The sequence below is a fragment of the Mauremys mutica genome, chromosome 17, assembly GCF_020497125.1.
Source record: "Mauremys mutica isolate MM-2020 ecotype Southern chromosome 17, ASM2049712v1, whole genome shotgun sequence".
NCBI classification, from domain to species: domain Eukaryota; kingdom Metazoa; phylum Chordata; order Testudines; family Geoemydidae; genus Mauremys; species Mauremys mutica.
The window spans coordinates 20,168,067-20,187,870 of record NC_059088.1 but is presented as its reverse complement, the minus strand read 5'-3'; the positions used below and the strand labels follow the sequence as shown (position 1 = coordinate 20,187,870).

General features: G+C 50.9%; 1 protein-coding gene across 1 annotated transcript in view; it reads right to left on the bottom strand.

The window, feature by feature from the left end:
* Positions 1-6,009: 6,009 nt before the first annotated feature.
* The window catches only part of LOC123351487 (Fc receptor-like protein 3), a 28,512-nt gene continuing 14,717 nt past the window's right edge, over positions 6,010-19,804 (bottom strand). Inside the window, exons 7-14 of the mRNA XM_044990873.1 lie at positions 16,820-17,107; positions 16,125-16,427; positions 15,076-15,186; positions 14,618-14,645; positions 12,711-12,808; positions 11,814-11,882; positions 6,633-6,664; positions 6,010-6,527 (exon numbers count right to left, since the gene is read on the bottom strand). Of these exons, the coding sequence (XP_044846808.1) occupies positions 6,396-6,527; positions 6,633-6,664; positions 11,814-11,882; positions 12,711-12,808; positions 14,618-14,645; positions 15,076-15,186; positions 16,125-16,427; positions 16,820-17,107 (1,061 nt within the window). The 3' untranslated portion in view covers positions 6,010-6,395. The remainder of the gene's footprint in view (positions 6,528-6,632; positions 6,665-11,813; positions 11,883-12,710; positions 12,809-14,617; positions 14,646-15,075; positions 15,187-16,124; positions 16,428-16,819; positions 17,108-19,804) is intronic.

The window sequence follows — 19,804 nt, the reverse complement described above, 5'->3', positions numbered from 1 at the left end:
CTGCAAGGTTACCTACACCCCCTGGTTAAGCTGCCCTTATTGTCGATCACTTAGTTTGAGCCTCTTTTTAAAATTTATTTCTATCAAAAACCTAGTGCTGCGAGCAGTTTTTCCATTAAATGTTTTTCAAAAGCAATAATAATCCTGACATATAAATAACTTGACTGGTATGTTTCAAAGTTCTAAAACAAGTATTTAAGTGGTGTAAGAACTCCAGTTTTTTTAAAACAACTTTCTTTTTTTGATAATTAATAAAAAATCTGCACATTTTAAGGCAAAATTGTGGCGTAATTTGTTTTGACGTCCTGTGTGATAGACACACAACAGCAGTTTGTCATAAATTTAATTTCAGCAATGTAAAGCAAGGTTTTCTTTTCTTTTTTTTTTAAATAAAGGTTTTAATTCTTAAACTTAAGACAGGAATAGAAAGAGATTTGATGTCTATTACAACAGGAGTTAAAGTATTTTTACATGGTTTAAGCAAGATTTGTTTTATTCATTTAGTAGTAAAAATTGTGTCTGACTTCTATTTAGATACATAATATATTAACCGATTGTTGCTGGTTTTTGTTCGTTAGTAGCATGGGGATATCTGTCTCTCTTGCAGGGTTTGTGGGATGTAAGGCTTTTGCAGGTGGAGATGGCTTAAAAACGTAAGAAACAATGCAGGAGCGGGTGGGAATGGGATAAAAAAATAGTCCCACGCAGGGCTCTACTCTCATTCTCTAGCAGACCTGCCAAGGCTTCCCAAACCGACAGGAGCTTTTTGCAGCCAGGAAACCTTTCTTTCAAAAGCTCCCAACAAGCAAGATGCAGGAAGGAAATTTCCAAAACGCTATTTGAATAGAAGGGGATAAAGTAGGTGTGTGTGTTTGGGAGGGGGCTGATTTAAGGGGGAGGGAGTGGGGCCAGTAACATAAATTTACTCCAGGAAAAAAAACCCCAAGCATCAGTTAATTATTTGCACAGACTGTGCAGTTACAGCATCTGGATGTTGAAGCAGGAATACAAAGCTGTTTTCTGTGCATGGAATAGACGGATACTCCAGCTACTCACTCACTCCGCATTTTTCCAGATCCGATAACATCTGGGATTCAAAGCAACACTTCTGTCTGTGCAAACTGGTTTATTCTCACGTCTCCTTCATTTTCACGCCTAGTACAATATTATGGTATATTGCATGGCCTATCATCGATCTCTGTCCACTTCACTGTTTCAACCCTCTGCTCCTATTCTGCCTTCAGCGGTTTTACCATGGCCTACATGATCTTAACAGGTTTCCAAGGCTAAGCAGGGTTGGTCAAGCCTGGTCAATGTTTAGATGGGAAACGTCCAAATCTAATCACAGGTGCTACAGGAAATGGTGCTGGGAATTCAGAAGGGGGCGCTCTTCCTTTTGAGTCATGCTGAGCCAATGCCTGGGTATGGTGTTCTAGGTGCTGTGCTAATGAAGGTGCCCTGTGTCAGATGAGAGATTTAAGGCCCTCACAACTTGTGGTCACTAAAAAGCCCAGGGCTCTTTGCACAGGAGGAAGAAGGTCGTTACCTGGAGCTGAGGAAATAATTTATCACCTGAATTTTGCCTTTGATTCAGGTTGTGAATTGTCAGCAGCTGGAATGTGAAATGCACAAATCCCTCCTGGCGATCAGGGCAACTTCTCTCCAAGGTATTTGTGACACAGCAGGTTTGTGTCCATGTCGTTCAGATGCCAAGGAAGGAAAAAATTCTCATGCCAGGTCACTGACTAGGAGTGTGATGAGTCTGCGATGATTTATACTGGGTGTGTGTTCAGCAGCGCTCCCTTCAGCCAGGTCCTCATGCTCAGACCACCCCAGCCCCTTTGCCTGACCAGGCAGGATGATAGCCCCAGATACCGATGCCCTGCCCTAACAGCAGCCGCGACCCACACCTGGGGAGATGGGGGACCAGACATTCTGGAAAGTCCCCCCAAAGTGTCCTCTCTGCACCAATAATTTAAATGCCCAGCCCCAAACCCTGCTCCTTGCCCATGTCCCCCCACATAGGGCAGCTGGCCAGGGATCAGCTCCAAACCGGACCCTTTATTATTCATAGAGCCCCATAGCTGGGCATGTCATTTGGCAGATGGATGTCTGAGTTACCCCTTCCTGCGCTTGGGGCAGGGACAAAAGGATGGGAAAGGGGGCTTTAAATTGCGTTCTGGATCTGGGCAGGACCCAGGGATGAATTAGAGCAGCCTGCAGGTCATTTAGGAATTAAAAAAAAAGGCCCAGCTTGACAAAGCCCTGGCTGCACCCAAGGGAACCCATCACACCAGGCCACTGTGGGGAGCCCAGGACCTTCCACCTACCTTGGGTGGTGGGGCAGAGTGCCCAAGAGCAGCCCCAGGCCAGTGATCCTGCCCCCCCGGGGCAGGTCACCCAAGGCAGATGGAGGATCCAGGGCTCCCTAGAGTGGCCTGGTTTCCCTTAGCAGCTCTTACCACGGCCAAGCTCTGGCTTCTGGCCCGGCCAGGGAGCAGGACCTCGGAGGAAGAGGCGGAGCAGGAGGCGGGGCCTCAGGGGAAGAGGTGGGGCAGAGGGTGTGGTCACAGAGAGGGTGGGGCTCCTGCATGTGTCCCGCTTTTGCCTTTTGAAAAGATGCTCACCCTAGCAACCACAGCGGGGTGGGACAACAGAGCCGCCGGACACGGCACAACTGGAGCATGGGACCTTGCTGCCTCCAGACAGCAGAGTGCCGGAACTGCCAACGATCACAATTTTATCGCAACTTCAGCACTTTCATGTGGGGTTTTACCTGCCTCATGAAAACATGATGAAAGGTGCCAACTGGTGAATTTTCCCTTATTCAAGATGGCCGCCATCTCCCATTTCTGTCAACGCAGCTGAAGCCAGCAAGATGCGGCCACTGCCCTGCAGCTATCTGCAAGGGGCATGATGCGTCCCTTAATAAAGATGGCTGACACATTCCACTGTATTTGATTAGACTGAAGCCACGCCCACAGGCAACCACCCTTGCTTCAATTTAAGCCCATTCCTTCTTGTCCTATCCCCAGAGGTTAACAAGAACAATTTTTCTCCCTCCTCCTTGTAACAACCTTTTATGTACTTGAAAACTGTTATCATGTCCCCCCTCAGTCTTCTCTTCTCCAGACTAAACAAACCCAATTTTTTCAATTTTCCCTCCTAGGTCATGTTTCCTAGACCTTTAATCATTATTGTTACTCTTCTCTGGGCTTTCTCCAGTTTGTCCACATCTTTCCTGAAACGCGGCACCCAGAACTGGACACAATACTCCAGTTCAGGCCTAATCAGCACAGAGTAGAGCGAAAGAATTACTTCTTGTGTCATCCTTACAACACTCCTGCTAATACATCCCAGAATGATGTCTGCTTTTTTTACAGCAGTGTTACACTGCTGACTCATATTTAGCTTGTGATCCACTATGACTCCCACATTCCTTTCTGCAGTACTCCCACCTAGGCAGCCATTCCCCATTTTGTATGTGTGGAACTGATTGTTCATAAGAATGACCATACTGGATCAGACCAAAGGGCCATCTAGTCCAGAATCCTGTCTTCGGACAGTGGGAGGGAATGAACAGAACAGGTAGTCATCAAGTGATCCATCCTGTTGCCCATTCCCAGCTTCTGGCAAACAGAGGCTAGGGACACCATCCCTGTCCATCCTGGCTAATAGCCGTTGATGGACTTATCCTCCATGAATTTATCTAGTTCTTTTTTGAACCCTGCTATAGTCTTGGTCTTCACAACACCCTCTGGCAAAGAGTTCCACAGATTGACGGGGCATTGTGTGAAGAAAAAACTTCCTTTTGTTTGTTTTAAACCTGCTGCCTATTAATTTCATTTGGTGACCCCTAGTTCTTGTGTCATGAGAAGAAGTAAATAATACTTCCTTATTTACTTTCTCTAGACCAGTCATGATTTTATAGACCTCCATCATATCCCCTCTTAGTTTTCTCTTTTTCGAGCTGAAAAGTCCCAATCTTATGAATCTCTTCTCATACGGAAGCTGTTCCATACCCCTAATCATTTTTGTTGCCCTTTTCTGAATCTTTTCCAATTCCAATATATCTTTTTTGAGATGGGGCGACCACATCTGCACGCAGTATTCAAGATGTGGGTGACCATGGATTTATAGAGAGGCAATATAATATTTTCTGTCTTATTATCTACCCCTTTCTTAATGATTCCCAACATTCTTTTAGCTTTTTTGACTGTCGCTGCATATTAAGTGGATGTTTTCAGAGAACTATCCACAATGGCTCCAAAATCTCTTTCTTGAGTGGTAAACCTGACACACTTTAATGGATTAAAAGCTGGCTAACTGGTAGGTTTCAAAATGTAACTGTAAATGGGGAATCATCAAACAGGTGTGTTTCCTGTGGTGTCTGCAGGGATTGGATCTTGGCCCTATGCTATATAACATTTTTATCAATGACCTGGAGAAAACACAAAACCACTGATAAAGTTTGCTGGTGATACAAAAATTGAGGGAGTGGTTTACAATGAAGAGGACAGGTCACTGATTCAGAGCAATCTGGATCACTTGATAAGCTTGGCAGAAGCAAACATTATGTATTTTAATATGGCTAAATGTAAATGTAAACATCTAGAAACAAAGAACACAAGCCATACTTACAGGATGGGGGACTCTGCCCTGGGAAGCAGCGACTCTGAAAAAGATTTGGGGGGATCGTAGTGGATAATCAGCTGAACGTGAGCTCCCAGTGTGATGCTGTGGCCAAAAGAGCTAATGTGATCCTGGGAGGCATAAACAGGAGAATCTTGTGTAGGAGCAGAGAGGTTATTGTACTCTTGATTTGGCACTTGTGCGACCTGTGCTTGAATACTGTGTCCAGCTCTGGTGTCCACAATGTAGATTTTGATGGCCACAATTAAGGATATTAATGAATTGGAGAAGAATCAAAGAAGAGCCATGAGAATGAATAAGGAATTAGAAAATATGCCTTATCGTGCTAGACTCAAAAAGCTCAATCTATTTAGCTTAACAAAGAGAAGGCTAAGGGGGGACTTGATTACAATGTATAAGTATATACCTGGGGAACAACTATTTAATAATGGGCTGTTCAGTCTATCAGAGAAAGGTATAATATGATCCCATGACTGGGAGCTGAAGCTAGACAAATTGAGCCTGGAAATCAGGTGTAAATTTTTAACAGTGAGAGTAATTAACCATTGAAACAATTTACCAAGGGTCATTGTGGATTCTCCATCACTGACAATTTTAAAATCAAGATTGGATGTTTCTCTAAAAGCTTTGCTCAAGGAATTATTTGGGGGAAGTTCTCTATCCTACGTTACAGAGGGGGTCAAATCTGATGATCACAATGGTCCCTTCTGGCCTTGGAATCTATGAAAGGTGGGACAGTGGCTCTCTCCAGCTGCTCTGGGAACTTTGGTGTTTAACTGCTTTTCCAGTTCTAAGAAAAGAAACAGTTTTGAAAACACCTTTGTAAAGCTGAACTGAACCAAGTTCCCTCCAGAGAGACGAGGCTGGGAAATTCCAGCAATCTCTGGCCACCTGGTGTCCTTGTGCTGGAGAAAACCAATGTGCAAATCACCTCCAGCGCCACGGTCAGACACCAGCTGGGTCATGCTCCATGTTGCGTGATTGTGGATACAGCCATTCCCAAGGCAGGCTTCCTGCTAGGGTATTGGATAGGGACTAGGCCTGACGCAGGTCTAGTGCTGTATTCCAGCATTATAGCCAAGCAGGATGGAAAATCTCTCTCCCAGCTGCAGGTTCCCTAGTGACCAGACTTGCTCACTGGGTGTTACCCTGACCCTGCTCTCTCCAGGATCAAGCCATGGATGAGTTTCTATTCAGCATGTCCTTGCACGGGGTCTAGGCGAGCAGGACAGGCAGAGGGCACTTCCCGTGGGTCAGTCCCCGGGGACAAGGGCTGTACATAAAGCCATTTTAAGCAAATGAAAGAATCTCAAAGACAAACCATGTAGCAAATCCAACCTTTATTGGTGGCAGGGCGAATTAGCCCAGTTGTCACAAGTCCCACTGGGCCAGATCCTCCATGCGCAACAGCCAAGCCGGCAACCCCCTGGGATGGAGAGGCACAGACCCATCACAGGGATTAACAGAGATTACGGCTGCTGCCTGGGCCCCTCAGCAAATCATCTGCTCACGACGCCTCACTAGGCAGCAGCAGCTGTGCAGACCCAGAGCATTTGCCTCCATCTCTGCTCCGGCTTGTCAGTCCCAATGCAGAGGGCACCAGCCAGGGACAAGGCCCCCATGGCCCCAGCCTGCATGTGCTGCATTCCATGCTCTACATGCCAAGCAGGGGAGTGAAGGGTTAATGAGGCAGTCAGGCTCCCCCAGGCTGGGCCAGGGGATGGGCTGGAGTCACTCGCAGGTCACAGGTGGGGAACGTTTTCATAAATGTCACTGTCGGGTAGGGATTTCCCTTTTGGAGCCCTCGCTCCTGCGGCTGACTCCCAGGTGGGCTTGGAGTCCGGAAGCACAGAGTAGCTGACATAGTATTCCTCCTGGAGAGGGCACGTGGACAGTGAGTGAGGGGACAGGGGCAGACAAAGGCCAGAGAGCAGCAGGGAGGGAGCAGCAGAACTGGGGAGGGGGGATGTTGCACTTACATTGTCCCTTGGTGGAGTTCCCTTGGGTTTATCTGCAAGAGGAACAGGAAGGGATCAGGACTAGGCATTAATGTTCACCCCTTGAGCCCCCGTCACCAGCAGCCCAGCTCCTCAGTGACCAGCCCCAGCTGTGAGATGGGTGTGAGACACAAAGCTGAGGTGCTCAGGATCTCAGGGCTTTGCCACTGGCCAGATCCCAGCCTGGGGAGTTACATCCACCAACATAAATGCTAATCAGGGTGAATCTGTTCAAGAGGTCAGAGCCCTGCACTGCCAGCCCATCGCCTGCTTCTGGAACCAAGTTCTGAGCAAGCTTTGAAGGGTCTCAAAAGCCAAGGTCACTGTTCCCATCCTTCCCATCCATCCAGTGGCTCACAGTCATGCTGGAAGGGCATAATGAGTGGGGTCCAGCAGGGATCAGTTCTGGGTCTGGTTCTGTTCCGTATCTTCATCAATGATTTAGATCAGGGGTAGGCAACCTATGGCACTTACGCCGAAGGCGGCACACGAGCTGATTTTCAGTGGCACTCATGCCGCCCGGGTCCCGGCCACCAGTCTGGGTGGGCTCTGCATTTTAATTTCATTTTAAATGAAGCTTATTAAACATTTTTAAAACCTTATTTTCTTTACATACAACAATAGTTTAGTTATATATTATAGACTTACAGAAAGAGACCTTCTAAAAACGTTAAAATGTATGACTGGCACGCGAAACCTTAAATTAGAGTGAATAAATGAAGACTTGGCACACCACTTCTGAAAGGTTGCCGACCCCTGATTTAGATAATGGCATAGAGAGTACACTTATAAAGTTTGCGGATGATACCAAGCTGGGAGGGGTTGCAAGTGCTTTGGAGGATAGGATTAAAATTCAAAATGATCTGGACAAATTGGAGAAATGGTCTAAAGTAAATAGGATGAAATTCAATAAGGACAAATGCAAAGTGCTCCACTTAGGAAGGAACGATCAGTTGCACACCTACAAAATGGGAAATGACTGCCTAGGAAGGAGGACTGCAGAAAGGGATCTGGGGGGTCATAGGGGACCATAAGCTAAATATGAGTCAACAGTGTAACACTGTTGCAAAAAAAGTGAACATCATTCTGGGCTGTATTAGCAGGAGTGTTGTAAGCAAGACACGAGAAGTAATTCTTCTGCTCTACTGCACGCTGATTAGGCCTCAATTGGAGTATTGTGTCCAGTTCTGGCTACCACATTTCAGGAAAGATGTGGACAAACTGGAGATTCCAGAGAAGAGCAACAAAAATGATTAGAGGTCTAGAAAACATGACCTAGGAGGGAAGACTGAAAAAATTGGGTTTGTTTAATCTGGAAAAGAGAAGACTGAGAGGGGACATGATCACAGTTTTCAAGTATGTAAAAGGTTGTTACAAGGAGGAGGGAGAAAAATTGTTTTTCTCAACCTCTGAGGCTAGGACAAGAAGCAATGGGCTTGAATTGCAGCAAGGGAGGTTTAGGTTGGACATTAGGAAAAACTTTCTAACTGTCAGGGTGATTATGCACTGGAATAAATTGCCCCGGGAGGTTGTGAAATCTCCATCACTGGAGATTTTTAAGAGCAGGTTGGACAAACACCTGTCAGGGATGGTCTAGATTATACTCAGTCCTGCCTTGAGTGCAGGGGACTGGACTAGATGACCTCTCGAGGTCCCTTCCAGTCCTATGATTCTATTCCTCGTGTTTGCATTTGCCTCGGTGCTTCTGGACTCTGATGGGGAATGGCAACACAAGAGCCAAAATGCCAAGGGAAACACCATTCCCACAGTATTTCAGGCCAGAGCTGGATGCCAGGAGAGCCAGAAACCTCAGGAGAAATTTGCACCCACGAGATCCAGAAAAGCATCCCAATTCCAACCCATGAGATTCACCCAGCACAGTATTTCCTGCTGGTTTAAAGGGACACGTTCAACTTGCAAATCACATTCATCTGCTGGTTTTGTAGTTATGATGTTATGAGTAACACTTGAGATGACTGAACCTGTAGGAAGTCAGTGTAGAGAAAATACTCTTTTCCATTTTTTTTGTTTATTTTGTCATTTGACAGTATGACACTCTGGCTACATGGACTGTGTCCTCCCCACTAATGCCTGCTCCACATAGAGGACAAGAGTCTACTACTGCTACCAGCTTATGGACTTACTCTTTTAGGTCAAATGGTAGAGGCCCATGCTTTTACTGCTAAAAGTGTCAGGTTCAAACTACACTGATGAGCCATGACTGGGGCTACTCAAACAGTAATTTCCTTGAACCATCAGTCAACTACAGAAGAAAATGACTAACTGAGCAGACCCCCTTTAACATCAACAGGGGAGCACAGAACTCCTCTTCCTTTCAACTCGGGATGCACTGTTTAAAGGGGGCTCTCCCCCAAAACAGAATTGTTTGAAATTAGTCAATTTAAAAAAATTCAAGTTGACAGTGTCCCTTTAAGTGACTCGGATGTGGTATTGCCCCACTTCCTGTCTCTCACTGTCCTGCCCTGTCGCTGTGCCATTTACACAGCAAGCACTACTCCCAAGGGGATGTATTTCTAGGGTGGGTGGAGAGGAGTGATGTGTATGGGTGAAATACACCCTGTGTCACCTGTTAGGTTGTAAATGCGACTTGGGGTGCCCAAGCCGTGTGTGGAGGGAATTCCTCCCTCAAGAAACACATCCCTGCTGATCACCTGCTGTGTTCACTCTGCCCCTGTGCGCACACAGACAGAAATCAGTGGCACAATCTATACAACCAGCTTCCAGGATTGTTTCTGTCACTCTGAAGCCTGGAGTGTCTGTAGAGTCAGAGTGAGGCCATGGAAACAGCTACAAGCAGGAGCGAGAGCTCTTTGTTCTTCAGGATTTCACCAGGGTCAAATCACTGTGACTTACAGGCTGTTACCGTCCATTTTTCAGTTCTCAGCCACTTCAGGCTTTTTACACGTTACAAACCATACCTGTAAGCCTGCACGGGACCAGTTAATTGGCCTGCAGAGTCGCAGAGCAAGCAGGGGTGGCTCTAGCTTTTTTACGGCCCCAAGCACAGAAGTTGGGCAGCCTTCGGCGGCATGCCTGCGGGAGGTCCCCGGTCTTGCGGCTTCGGCGTACCCGCCGCTGAATTGCCGCCGAATCCGCAGGACCGGCAGACCTCCCGCAGGCAAGCCGCCAAAGGCTGCCTGACTGCTGCCCTCGCAGGGACCAGCAGGGCACCCCCCGCGGCTTGCCGCCCCAGGCACGCGCTTGGAGCACTGGTGCCTGGAGCCACCGCTGAAAGCAAGTGAGCGAAACATCAGCTTCATCTGCCTGTCTCATCCCCTACATCTCTATGAAATCCTTTGTTGCCTCTTGAGCAGGGCCGGCTCTAGGTTTTTTGCCACCCCAAGCAAAAATTTTTTTGCCTGCCCCCACCCCAGCCCTGGGCTCCCCCCTGCACCTCCCTGCTGCCCCAGCTCTGGGCCTTCCCCCACCCGCACCCCCCTGCCGCCCCAGCCCTGGGCTCTCCCCCCCAACCTGCATCCCCTGCTGCCCCAGCTCTGGGCCTCCCCCCACTCGCACCCCCCCCCACCTGCATTCCCTGCTGCCCCAGCTCTGGGCCTCCCCCCACCCGCACCCCCCTGCCGCCCCAGCCCTGGGCTCTCCCCCCCAACCTGCATCCCCTGCTGCCCCAGCTCTGGGCCTCCCCCCACTCGCACCCCCCTGCCGCCCCAGCCCTGGGCTCTCCCCCCCCACCTGCATCCCCTGCTGCCCCAGCTCTGGGCCTCCCCCCACTCGCACCCCCCTGCCGCCCCAGCCCTGGGCTGTCCCCCCCCCCCCCTGCATTCCCTGCTGTCCCAGCTCTGGGCCTCCTCCTACCCGCACCCCCTGCCATCCTAGCCCTGGGCTCTCCCCATACACACACATACCCCTTGCTGCCCCAGCTCTGGGCTCCCCCCTTCCACCCCACCAGTGCCCCCCCACCCCCTGCTGCCCCAGCCCTGGGCTCTCCCCACCCACCATCTGCACCCTCCTTCCTCCCCAGCCCTGGGTCACTTGAAACTTGCTCCCAGGGCAGGTCATTCAGCAGGCATTTTGGTTGTGCACAGAACACAGACAGGATTGGTTCCCATATGGTTACAGAACTGCAGTAAAGTGGAACAATTTTCAGCTTGTGTGATTGGAGGCTATCTGGATGCATATTATAAGACTGTCCTGCATAAATGAGGAAAAGTTGAGGTGCCTTTATTATTCTTTTGTTCCACTCTTTCTTTCTATGGGGAATTTGCCATGCAATATCACTGTCTTCCTTTTAAACAAATAAAACTAAAAAAAAAAAAAAGGCAATGGCTGTTGAAAATAGCAATTCCAGTCCTAAAAACCACTGGGAAGCATTTCTTGCTCAATTGTATCCTACTTTTTCTACAGCAAATTACAGTGGATCAGTATATTTGATTTGGGAGAAATGAAGTAACAGCTGCCCAACTTGAGCTTGAGCACTCCTGAATGTTGAGGTGTTCAAATCTGGAAGGCAGGTGCTAGATTCCCTTTCTGAATATTAGCTAAATCTGGAAAGGAGAAGTCAATTTCTGCTTCCATGGCTGAGAAGTGGAAATCCTCCTACGTGCCTGGTACTGTATCTAATGCTGCCCAGGTCCAGAGCCTCCCCTCCCTTACTTTTCATTTTAAATTCTAGTGGGATCCACGTACCTCCCTTGCTAGGCTTCAGCTAGAGAGGGGCACTGTCCATTCCTTCTTCGGGGGCTGTAAGGTGAGGTCCCACCAGTATCCCTAATCCAGTTTGGGGATGTCTTCTGAAGGGGATATCTGGGCCAAAGCCTTCTACTCCTTGGGCACACTTGTTCTCCATTCACAGCGCCACCCCACTCTAGCAATGATCTCTCCATTCACAGCAAGCTGCAGCATGAGGTTTCAGCTACAATATTCCCTCCCCCTCCCTTTCCTGTTGATAGCAGCCAAGGGAATGCTGGGAAATGTAGTTCTTTCCCTGCTCCAGGGCTGGCTCTATAGGCAGGGAGCTAACCAAGGAACTACAGCTCCCAGGGCCCCCTGTCGGTTCTCAGCTCCCAGGCTGGATCCCTGCCAGCTGCCACTCCTGCAAATGGGCTGCCCCAAGCACCTGCTTGCTTTGCTGGTGCCTAGAACTGCCCCTGCTCTTGAGGCAAGCCACTGTTCTGTTCCACTCACCCCCACTTCTTTTCTTGATGTTGACAACCGTATACTCCACGTCTCCACTCTCCGGCTCCAGGGGACACACTGTGAAAACAAATACATATCTCCCTTAGGCCTTGTGCCCACGCTAGGCACCATCTGCTCTCCCTGCAGCTGCTGCAGTATACCTGCCTCCCACTCCCGGAGGGCGTCCCAGCAGCATGCCGACTCGCCGCGTTTCATTGGGATCCGAGCAGGCTACAGCAGGGCTGAGCGCTGACCACTGCCACCTGCACCCTTTCAGTGCCAGGGTGGAGCCAGCTCCCTGAAACGGCGCAAACCTTCCTCCCACCACAGCCCCACACCAGGGATTGGGGGATAGGTATTTAGTCGGTGTTGCGATTGGAAGGATGGCACTAGTGGGGACGTGCAAAGACTCAGAGCATGACCCAGCCTGGCCAGCATGGGCACACTGAGCTGTTTGCACCCAAACCGGCTCAATATAAGGGGTCAGCTCAGTTCTTTAGCGCTGGGGTTCTCACTGCTCACTGGAAGGGAGGGGGCAGGGTCCCAGCTGGGAGGGATGGGGGCTCCAAGGGGTCCCCATATGGAAATGGAGACCCCAGCCTGGGGAAGGCAGAGAACCCTGCTCTAGTGTGGACAAGGCCAACAAGGCTCTGGTATTAGCCACACACCGGTATTAACCGTGGCTCCCTCAGATCAGCGGCCAGCGTCACAGAGCCATGTCTGACCTGTGCCTCCCAGAGACAACAACAGAGAGAACAGCACAGCCACAGTGCCTGGGCAGCTCTCCACAGCCTTGGGATCCAGCCCGCGCCTCGGGGCAGGGGCACCGCCTCCTCTCTCTGGTGTCGGCCACACACAGGCCTCCAGCAGCGTCATGTCCCCTGAGCACGGGTTATTTCCCCTTACCATTGCCGTAAGATGGCTCCTCAGCATGGAGGCCCAAGCTCCCCGGTGGAGGCAGCCTCTGGCCAGGGGGTTCGTGCTGGGCTGGGAGCTGTGTGTGCCTGAGGATAGGAAGACACAGTGAGCACAGCAGAACAGGGCAGACATAGACCAGAAAGAGCAAGAGCCGGCACGAGATGGAGACGGCAGGAAAATGCCGAGGGCCAGAGCTCGTACACACTGAGGGCAGGGCCAGGGGTGACAGGGCTGAGTGTAATGAGAATTCAGCCCTGAACATTTCCAGGGGAAGGGTTGGGGGGGGGGGGGAGAGGTGTCCTGCAGCTTTTGGGTCCTGGGCCCTCTCCATCCCTTCACTAAATGTGACTGTTGTGTGAATCTAGTGTCAGAAATGCACCTGGACCTCTGTGGCCACCCCCTCCTGGCAGGCAAAACCCTGAATAAACCCCACCCACTGAGCCACGCCCCTTTCATAGAATCATAGAATATTAGAGTTGGAAGAGACCTCGGGAGGTCATCTAGTCAAACCCCCTGCTCAAAGCAGGACCAACACCAACTAACTTTGTAGAACCACATCCTTAATAAAGGCCTATTGGCATTCTTGGCTCCTCCCCTTCTAGGATTCTATCCTGTAGCCCCTTTTCTCTGGGACGGGGTCCTCTCCTGGGTGCCACGGGGCTCTGGGGATGGATGAACGGACATCAGCCTGCTGGCCTCTGCTCAGCCAGAGGTGCAGATTGTCTCGGTACAGGCAGAGAAGAGTTGTTTCCAAACAATATGCTCTTGGGGAACCAGATATTTTGACTCCAAGACATAATCATAGAATCCTTGCTGTCCTCTGAACTCTCTCCAATTTGTCCACATCTTTCTTAAAGCATGGCACTCAAAATTGGCCACAGTACTTCAGCTGAGGCCTCGCCAGCGCTGAGTAGAATGGGACAGTTACCTCCCGTGTCTTGCATGCAAGCACTCCTGTTAACACTTCCCGGAATGACATTTGCCATTTTTGCAAGGCATCACACTGTTGACATTCAAACTGTGATCCTCTACAACCCCCAGGTGCTTTTCAGGAGTTCTACTGCCTAGCCAGTTATTCCCCAGCCCTGGAGCACCACAGAGTCGGCGCCTATGTTGGCCAAGATGGTCAGGAGTGCAACCCCAGGCACTGGATGTCCCTAGCCTCTGACTGTCAGAAACTGGGACTGGACAGCAGGGAGCAGATCACTCGATAATTGCCCTGTTCTATTCATTCCCTCTGAAGCACCTGGCATTGGCCATTGTCAGAAGACAGGATATTGGGCTAGATGGGACATTGGTCTGACCCGGTATGACCGTTCTTATGTTCGATTTCCTTCTTTGACAGTTACTGGCCTAGTGGAGGGGGTATCCACTAGGCCAGGAACTCTGTCAAAGAAGGAAATTAGGTTGGTATGGCATGACTTGTTCTTGACAAATCCACGTGGGCTATGACTTGTTACCCTTTTGTCTTCTAAGTGCTTACAGATTGGTTGTTTAATCATTTGTTCCAGTATCTTTCCAGGTATCGAAGTCAGGCTGATAGGTTTATAATTCCCCAGGTTCTCTTTGCTCCCACTTTTAAAGGTAGGTACCATGTTTGCCTTTCTCTGCCGCCCTGTCCCTTGTGTGTCCTTCTGCACCAGCACCGTGTGGCTGTAAAACGCTGCTGCTCTGATGTGACGGCACTTTACAATGACGCACAAGGTGCAAGGCAATGGACGTGCTATATAGAGTCAGCTCCAGAGAGCCCAGATAGAACGGAGGGGAAGCAGCCAGGAGAGCCAAGAGCTGAAACCAACGGGTCCACGTAATGATTAAATCACGACCCATTTAAATCAAAGCAACACGGAACTCGTCCTTTTCCCTGCCCCCACCCCAACATGTGTCCGACTCACCTCCCCGGGGCATTGAAAACCATTCCTTCTGCAAAGCAAGTGAGAAAAAGGTGCATTAATCTCTCCAGACGTGTCACCTTGGCCATCAGGTCTGGGTCACTCTCAGGGGGAGTGAATGCAAGGGAGGGGGCCTGGGTGACTCATTACAGGAGACGGGACACCAAATGTGACCGAAGGGATCAGCCTTTTCCCATTCAGGAGCCTCCAGGGCTAAAGCTGTGGGATGGGGTTGGCCAAAGGGCTAAATTACAGCAGAGCAAGCATGGGGACAAAGGTCTAGAATTCATGGTGTGAATTTGGCAGGACGTTGGAATCTGCCCTGGCTCCGACCATTTCAAGCTCCCTTTCCCAAGGAGCGGTGGCATGGCCGAGACTCCCAGAGACACTCGGAAATGGCCGTGAGTTTCCGAGCACCCAATGGATTGTGATAGCCGCATGCCGTGGAAGGAGCCACGCACCTGTTTTCTTCCAGCACTTGAAGTAGAACACCAGAGCCGCAGTGACACCCATCAGGAACAGGAACAGGATGGAGACAGTCACAGGCACAACCACCTGGGGGCTCGCGTGCTCTGGAGAAGACAAAGGGAATATGCCCAGATAAACACAGTGCTTCTGGAGAAGAGACTTTCCGACAGAAACCAACTGAGCCTGTTGAACCACACCTCTGCCAGTGACCACAGGGTGCAGGGCCCAGTCCAATGGGTCAGGCCTCAGACCGGGAGCCAGGGCACTTGAGTTCTCTTCAGTTCTGCCTCTGATTTATTGTGTGGCCTTGGGCAGGTCCTGTCCCAGCTCTGTGCCTCAGTTTCCCCATCTATACAAATCATAGATTTCAAAACCAGATGGGGCCTCTGTGATCGAGTCTGACTTCTTGTACAGCACAGGCCCTTGAACCTCCCCAAAATAATTCCCATTTGAACTAGAGCATGGGGCCAGTGACCCTGATCTGCTCTTTGGGGTCTAGCAATGAGGAGCTCTGTTCTGGTCACTATTGTAAGGATCAAAAGAGCGAACAGGGCCTCCACCAGCAATCAGAGCTCTTCGATTTCTGGGTAAGGATTAAGGTGCAGGAGGCTCAGATTTTAATCTCTGCCTCTGTATCTTTGGTTCTGGGTCAGATCCAAGCCCAGCTTCCATTCCAGCGTGGCTGGAATCTCATGGGAACGGCTTGTGAGAGTTTCGCAGCCTGTGTCCAAAGCTGCACAAGGCAAGCCCATCTGGTTTTGGTGTCATTGTGATGGCCACCATCTTGGCCGACACACCAGGGGTTGGTCTGGGGACCTCCAGAGCTGAGAGCAGGAGCTGCTACAGCTTGAGCCAAGCCTCTCTAGCAGGGGCTGTACTGGACAGACACTCATCAGGGGGTTACTCATGGACATCCCATCCCGACGGGAAGCCCCGACGGGGTCTAGAATCTGAATTCTGAACCTGAATGTGAACTGGACCTGAGTCTAGATCCCAGCCTGGCCTCTCCCTCCCCTGTCCCTGAGCCAAGCCCTGCAGGTACCTATCACGGTGATGGCCAGGATCTCGCTGGGGGCCTGGAAGACTCTTTGAGGGCTGAGCTGGTTGCTGGCAATGCACTGGTAATTCCCTCCATGGCCCAGCTGCACAGACCCGAAATGCAGTGTATTCCCCACAGCCGTGGGTGGGTCGAGCCCCGAGGCTGCAGCCAGCTCCTGGGCGTTGTGAAGCCACTTGAACAAGGGGGTGGTGCCGGACTCCACCGAGCAGCTGAGATTCAGGCTTTCTCCAGCCATGACCTCTGGCCCCATGCGATCTGCGGCGATGGTGGCCCCGGACACAGGCACTGCAAGCACAAGGGAGACGGCCTGAGAGCAGGGCTGGGGGTGGAGAGATACAGACACACCAGAAAGGGGTAACCCCGGCTGGGCCACGCAACAGAGAACAGGCTCAGGAGGCAGCAATGTCTGGACCTTGTTCACCCAAGGGGGCTCCCTTACCACAATGTGGGGATTGAAGGCAGAGTCCTGCAGCCCAGCGAGCAGCGTGGGGTCCATCCTGCCCACCACACAGAAGCACCAGGGACAGAGCATGGAGGAGCCCCTACATGTGGGAGGCAGGATGCTGTGATGTCTGGCTTCTCACAGTCACCACCACAGCTAGTCCCACCATCACCCCGGTCTATAGGCACAGATCCTGCCCCCCTCACCCCCGAGAGAGCGCGTGGAGCCGGCATACCAAGCACGGAGAGGTGGAAGGGATCGCTGTGCTGGGGGCCGCTGGCCATGCCATTATCAGCCTCACAGGAGTAGGTCCCAGAATCCCGCTCAGATGTCACATTCAGAGCAAGGGATCCTGGCCCTCGGGAACTGACCGTCCTGTTCCCCAGAGCGGCTCCCTCGTGATGAAACCGATAGAGGATGGGGGATGAGCCGCGGGGCGACTCGCACCAGATCTTCACCACGTCCCCGATGGCGGCCCAGGTGCCGGCTGCACTGACAGTCAGCTGAGGCGGGGACACTGGAACTGACAGAGAATCAGGGCAGGTCAAGGCTCAGCCTCTACCCCAGGGATCTGAGAGGAGGGGCGGGGAATTCACTAGGATTAGGAGCTCTCTGGGCAAGAGCATCTCCTGGCTCTGTGTCTGTGTAGTGCCCAGCGCCGTGGGCCAGGGCCCTGGCTGGGCTCCTTGGCACTGCCCTGTACAGATATCAGGTCATTCGAAGGGAAGGACCATCATGTTCTGGACCTGGCGCTTCAGCCCATTTACCCCTCGTGTCACTAAGGCAGCAGGCTGCTCTAGGGTAGCCAACTTTCTAATCGCAGAAAACGGAACCCCCTAGCCCCGCCCCTTCCCTGAGGCCACACCCCCTGTCCCTTCCCTGAAGTTCTGCCCCTCACTCACTACATTCCCCCTCCCTTGGTGGCTCGCTCTCCCCCACCCTCACTCACTTTCACTGGGCTGGCTTAGGGTGTTGGGGTGTAGGAGGGGGTGAGGGCTCCATCTGGGGGTGCAGGCTCTGGGGTGGGGCTAGGGAAGAAGGGTTTGGGGTGCAGGAAGGGATTCCAGACAAGGGGGTTGGGCTGAGGGGTTCAGGGTGTGGGAGGAGGCTCTGGGTTGGGGCAGGGGATTGGGGTGCAGGAGGGGGTGAGGGCTCCATATGGGGATGCGGGATCTGGGGTGGAGCTGGGGATGAGACTAGGTGGCTCTGGGAAGAAGGATAAAGGAGTTTGAGGTGCAAATGGTGTTCTTGTCCATCCTCCCCGGGGAAGGAAAAGGCCTGGGTACAGAACATCGAATCGTGGAAGTCAACGAATGGCTATGCAGGCGGTGTCGGAGAGAAGGCTTTGGATTCTTTGACCATGGGATGGTGTTCCAAGAGGAAGGATTGCTAGGCAGAGACGGGCTCCACCTAACGAAGAGAGGGAAGAGCATCTTCGCAAGCAGGCTGGCTAACCTAGTGAGGAGGGTTTTAAACTAGGTTCACCGGGGGAAGGAGACCAAAGCCCTGAGGTAAGTGGGGAAATGGGATACCAGGAGGAAGCACGAGCAGGAGAGTGCAAGAGAGAAGGACTCCTGCCTCATACTGAGAAAGCAGGACGATCAGCAAGTTATCTTAAGTGCCTATACACAAGCAGAGAGAACTGGAAGTCCCAGCACAGTCAAGGAACTATGATGTGATTGGAATAACAGAGACTTGGTGGGATAACTCACATGACTGGAGTAGTGTCATGGATGGGTATAAACTGTTCAGGAAGGACAGGCAGGGCAGAAAAGGTGGGGGAGTTGCATTGTATGTAAGAGAGCAGTATGACTGCTCAGAGCTCCGATATGAAACTGCAGAAAAACCTGAGAGTCTCTGGATTAAGTTTAGAAATGTGAGCAACAAGGGTGATGTCGTGGTGGGAGTCTGCTACAGACCACCAGACCAGGGGGATGAGGTGGACGAGGCTTTCTTCCAGCAACTAACAGAAGTTACTGGATCACAGGTCCTGGTTCTCATGGGGGACTTCAATCAGCTGGATATCTGCTGGGAGAGCAATACAGCAGTGCACAGACAATCCAGGAAACTTTTGGAAAGTGTAGGGGACAATTTCCTGGTGCAAGTGCTGGAGGAACCAACTAGGGGCAGAGCTCTTCTTGACCTGCTGCTCACAAACAGGGAAGAATTAGTAGGGGAAGCAAAAGTAGATGGGAATCTGGGAGGCAGTGACCATGAGATGGTTGAGTTCAGGATCCCCATAAAAGGAAGAAAGGAGAGCAGCAGAATATGGACCCTGGACTTCAGAAAAGCAGACTTTGACTTCTTCAGGCAGGATCCCCTGGGAGAATAACATGAGGGGGAAAGGAGTCCAGGAAAGAATCCTCATTGAGGCTGCAGGAACAAACCATCCCGATGTGTAGAAAGAATAGTAAATATGGCAGGTGACCAGCTTGGCTTAACAGTGAAATCCTTGCTGATCTTAAACACAGAAAAGAAGCTTAGAAGAAGTGGAAGATTGGACAAAGGGATGTTAAGAGTAACAAGAAGGGTTTCTACAGGTATGTTAGTAACAAGAAAGTGGTCAAGGAAAGTGTGGGCCCCTTGCTGAATGAGGGAGGCAATCTAGTGACAGAGGATGTGGAAAAATCTGAAGTACTCAATGCTTTTTTTGCTTCGGTCTTCACGGACAAGGTCAGCTCCGAGACTGCTGCACTGGGCAACACAGTATGGGGAGGAGGTGACCAGCCCTCTGTGGAGAAAGAAGTAGTTCAGGACTATTTAGAAAGGCCGGATGAGCACAAGTCCATGGGGCCGGATGCGCTGCATCCGAGGGTGCTAAAGGAGTTGGCGGATGTGACTGCAGAGCCATTGGCCATTATCTTTGAAAACTCATGGTGATTGGGGGAGATCCCGGATGACTGGAAAAAGACTAATGTAGTGCCCATCTTTAAAAAAGGGAAGAAGGAGGATCCAGGGAACTACAGGCCAGTCAGCCTCACCTCAGTCCTTGGAAAAATCATGAAGCAGGTCCTCAAAGAAACCATTTTGAAGCACTTGGAGGAGAGGAAAGTGATCAGGAACAGTCAACATGGATTCACCAAGGGCAAGTCATGCCTGACCAACCTGATTGCCTTCTATGATGAGATAACCAGCTCTATGGATATGGGGAAAGCGGTGGATGTGATATATCTTGACTTTAGCAAAGCTTTTCATACAGTCTCCCACAGTATTCTTGCCA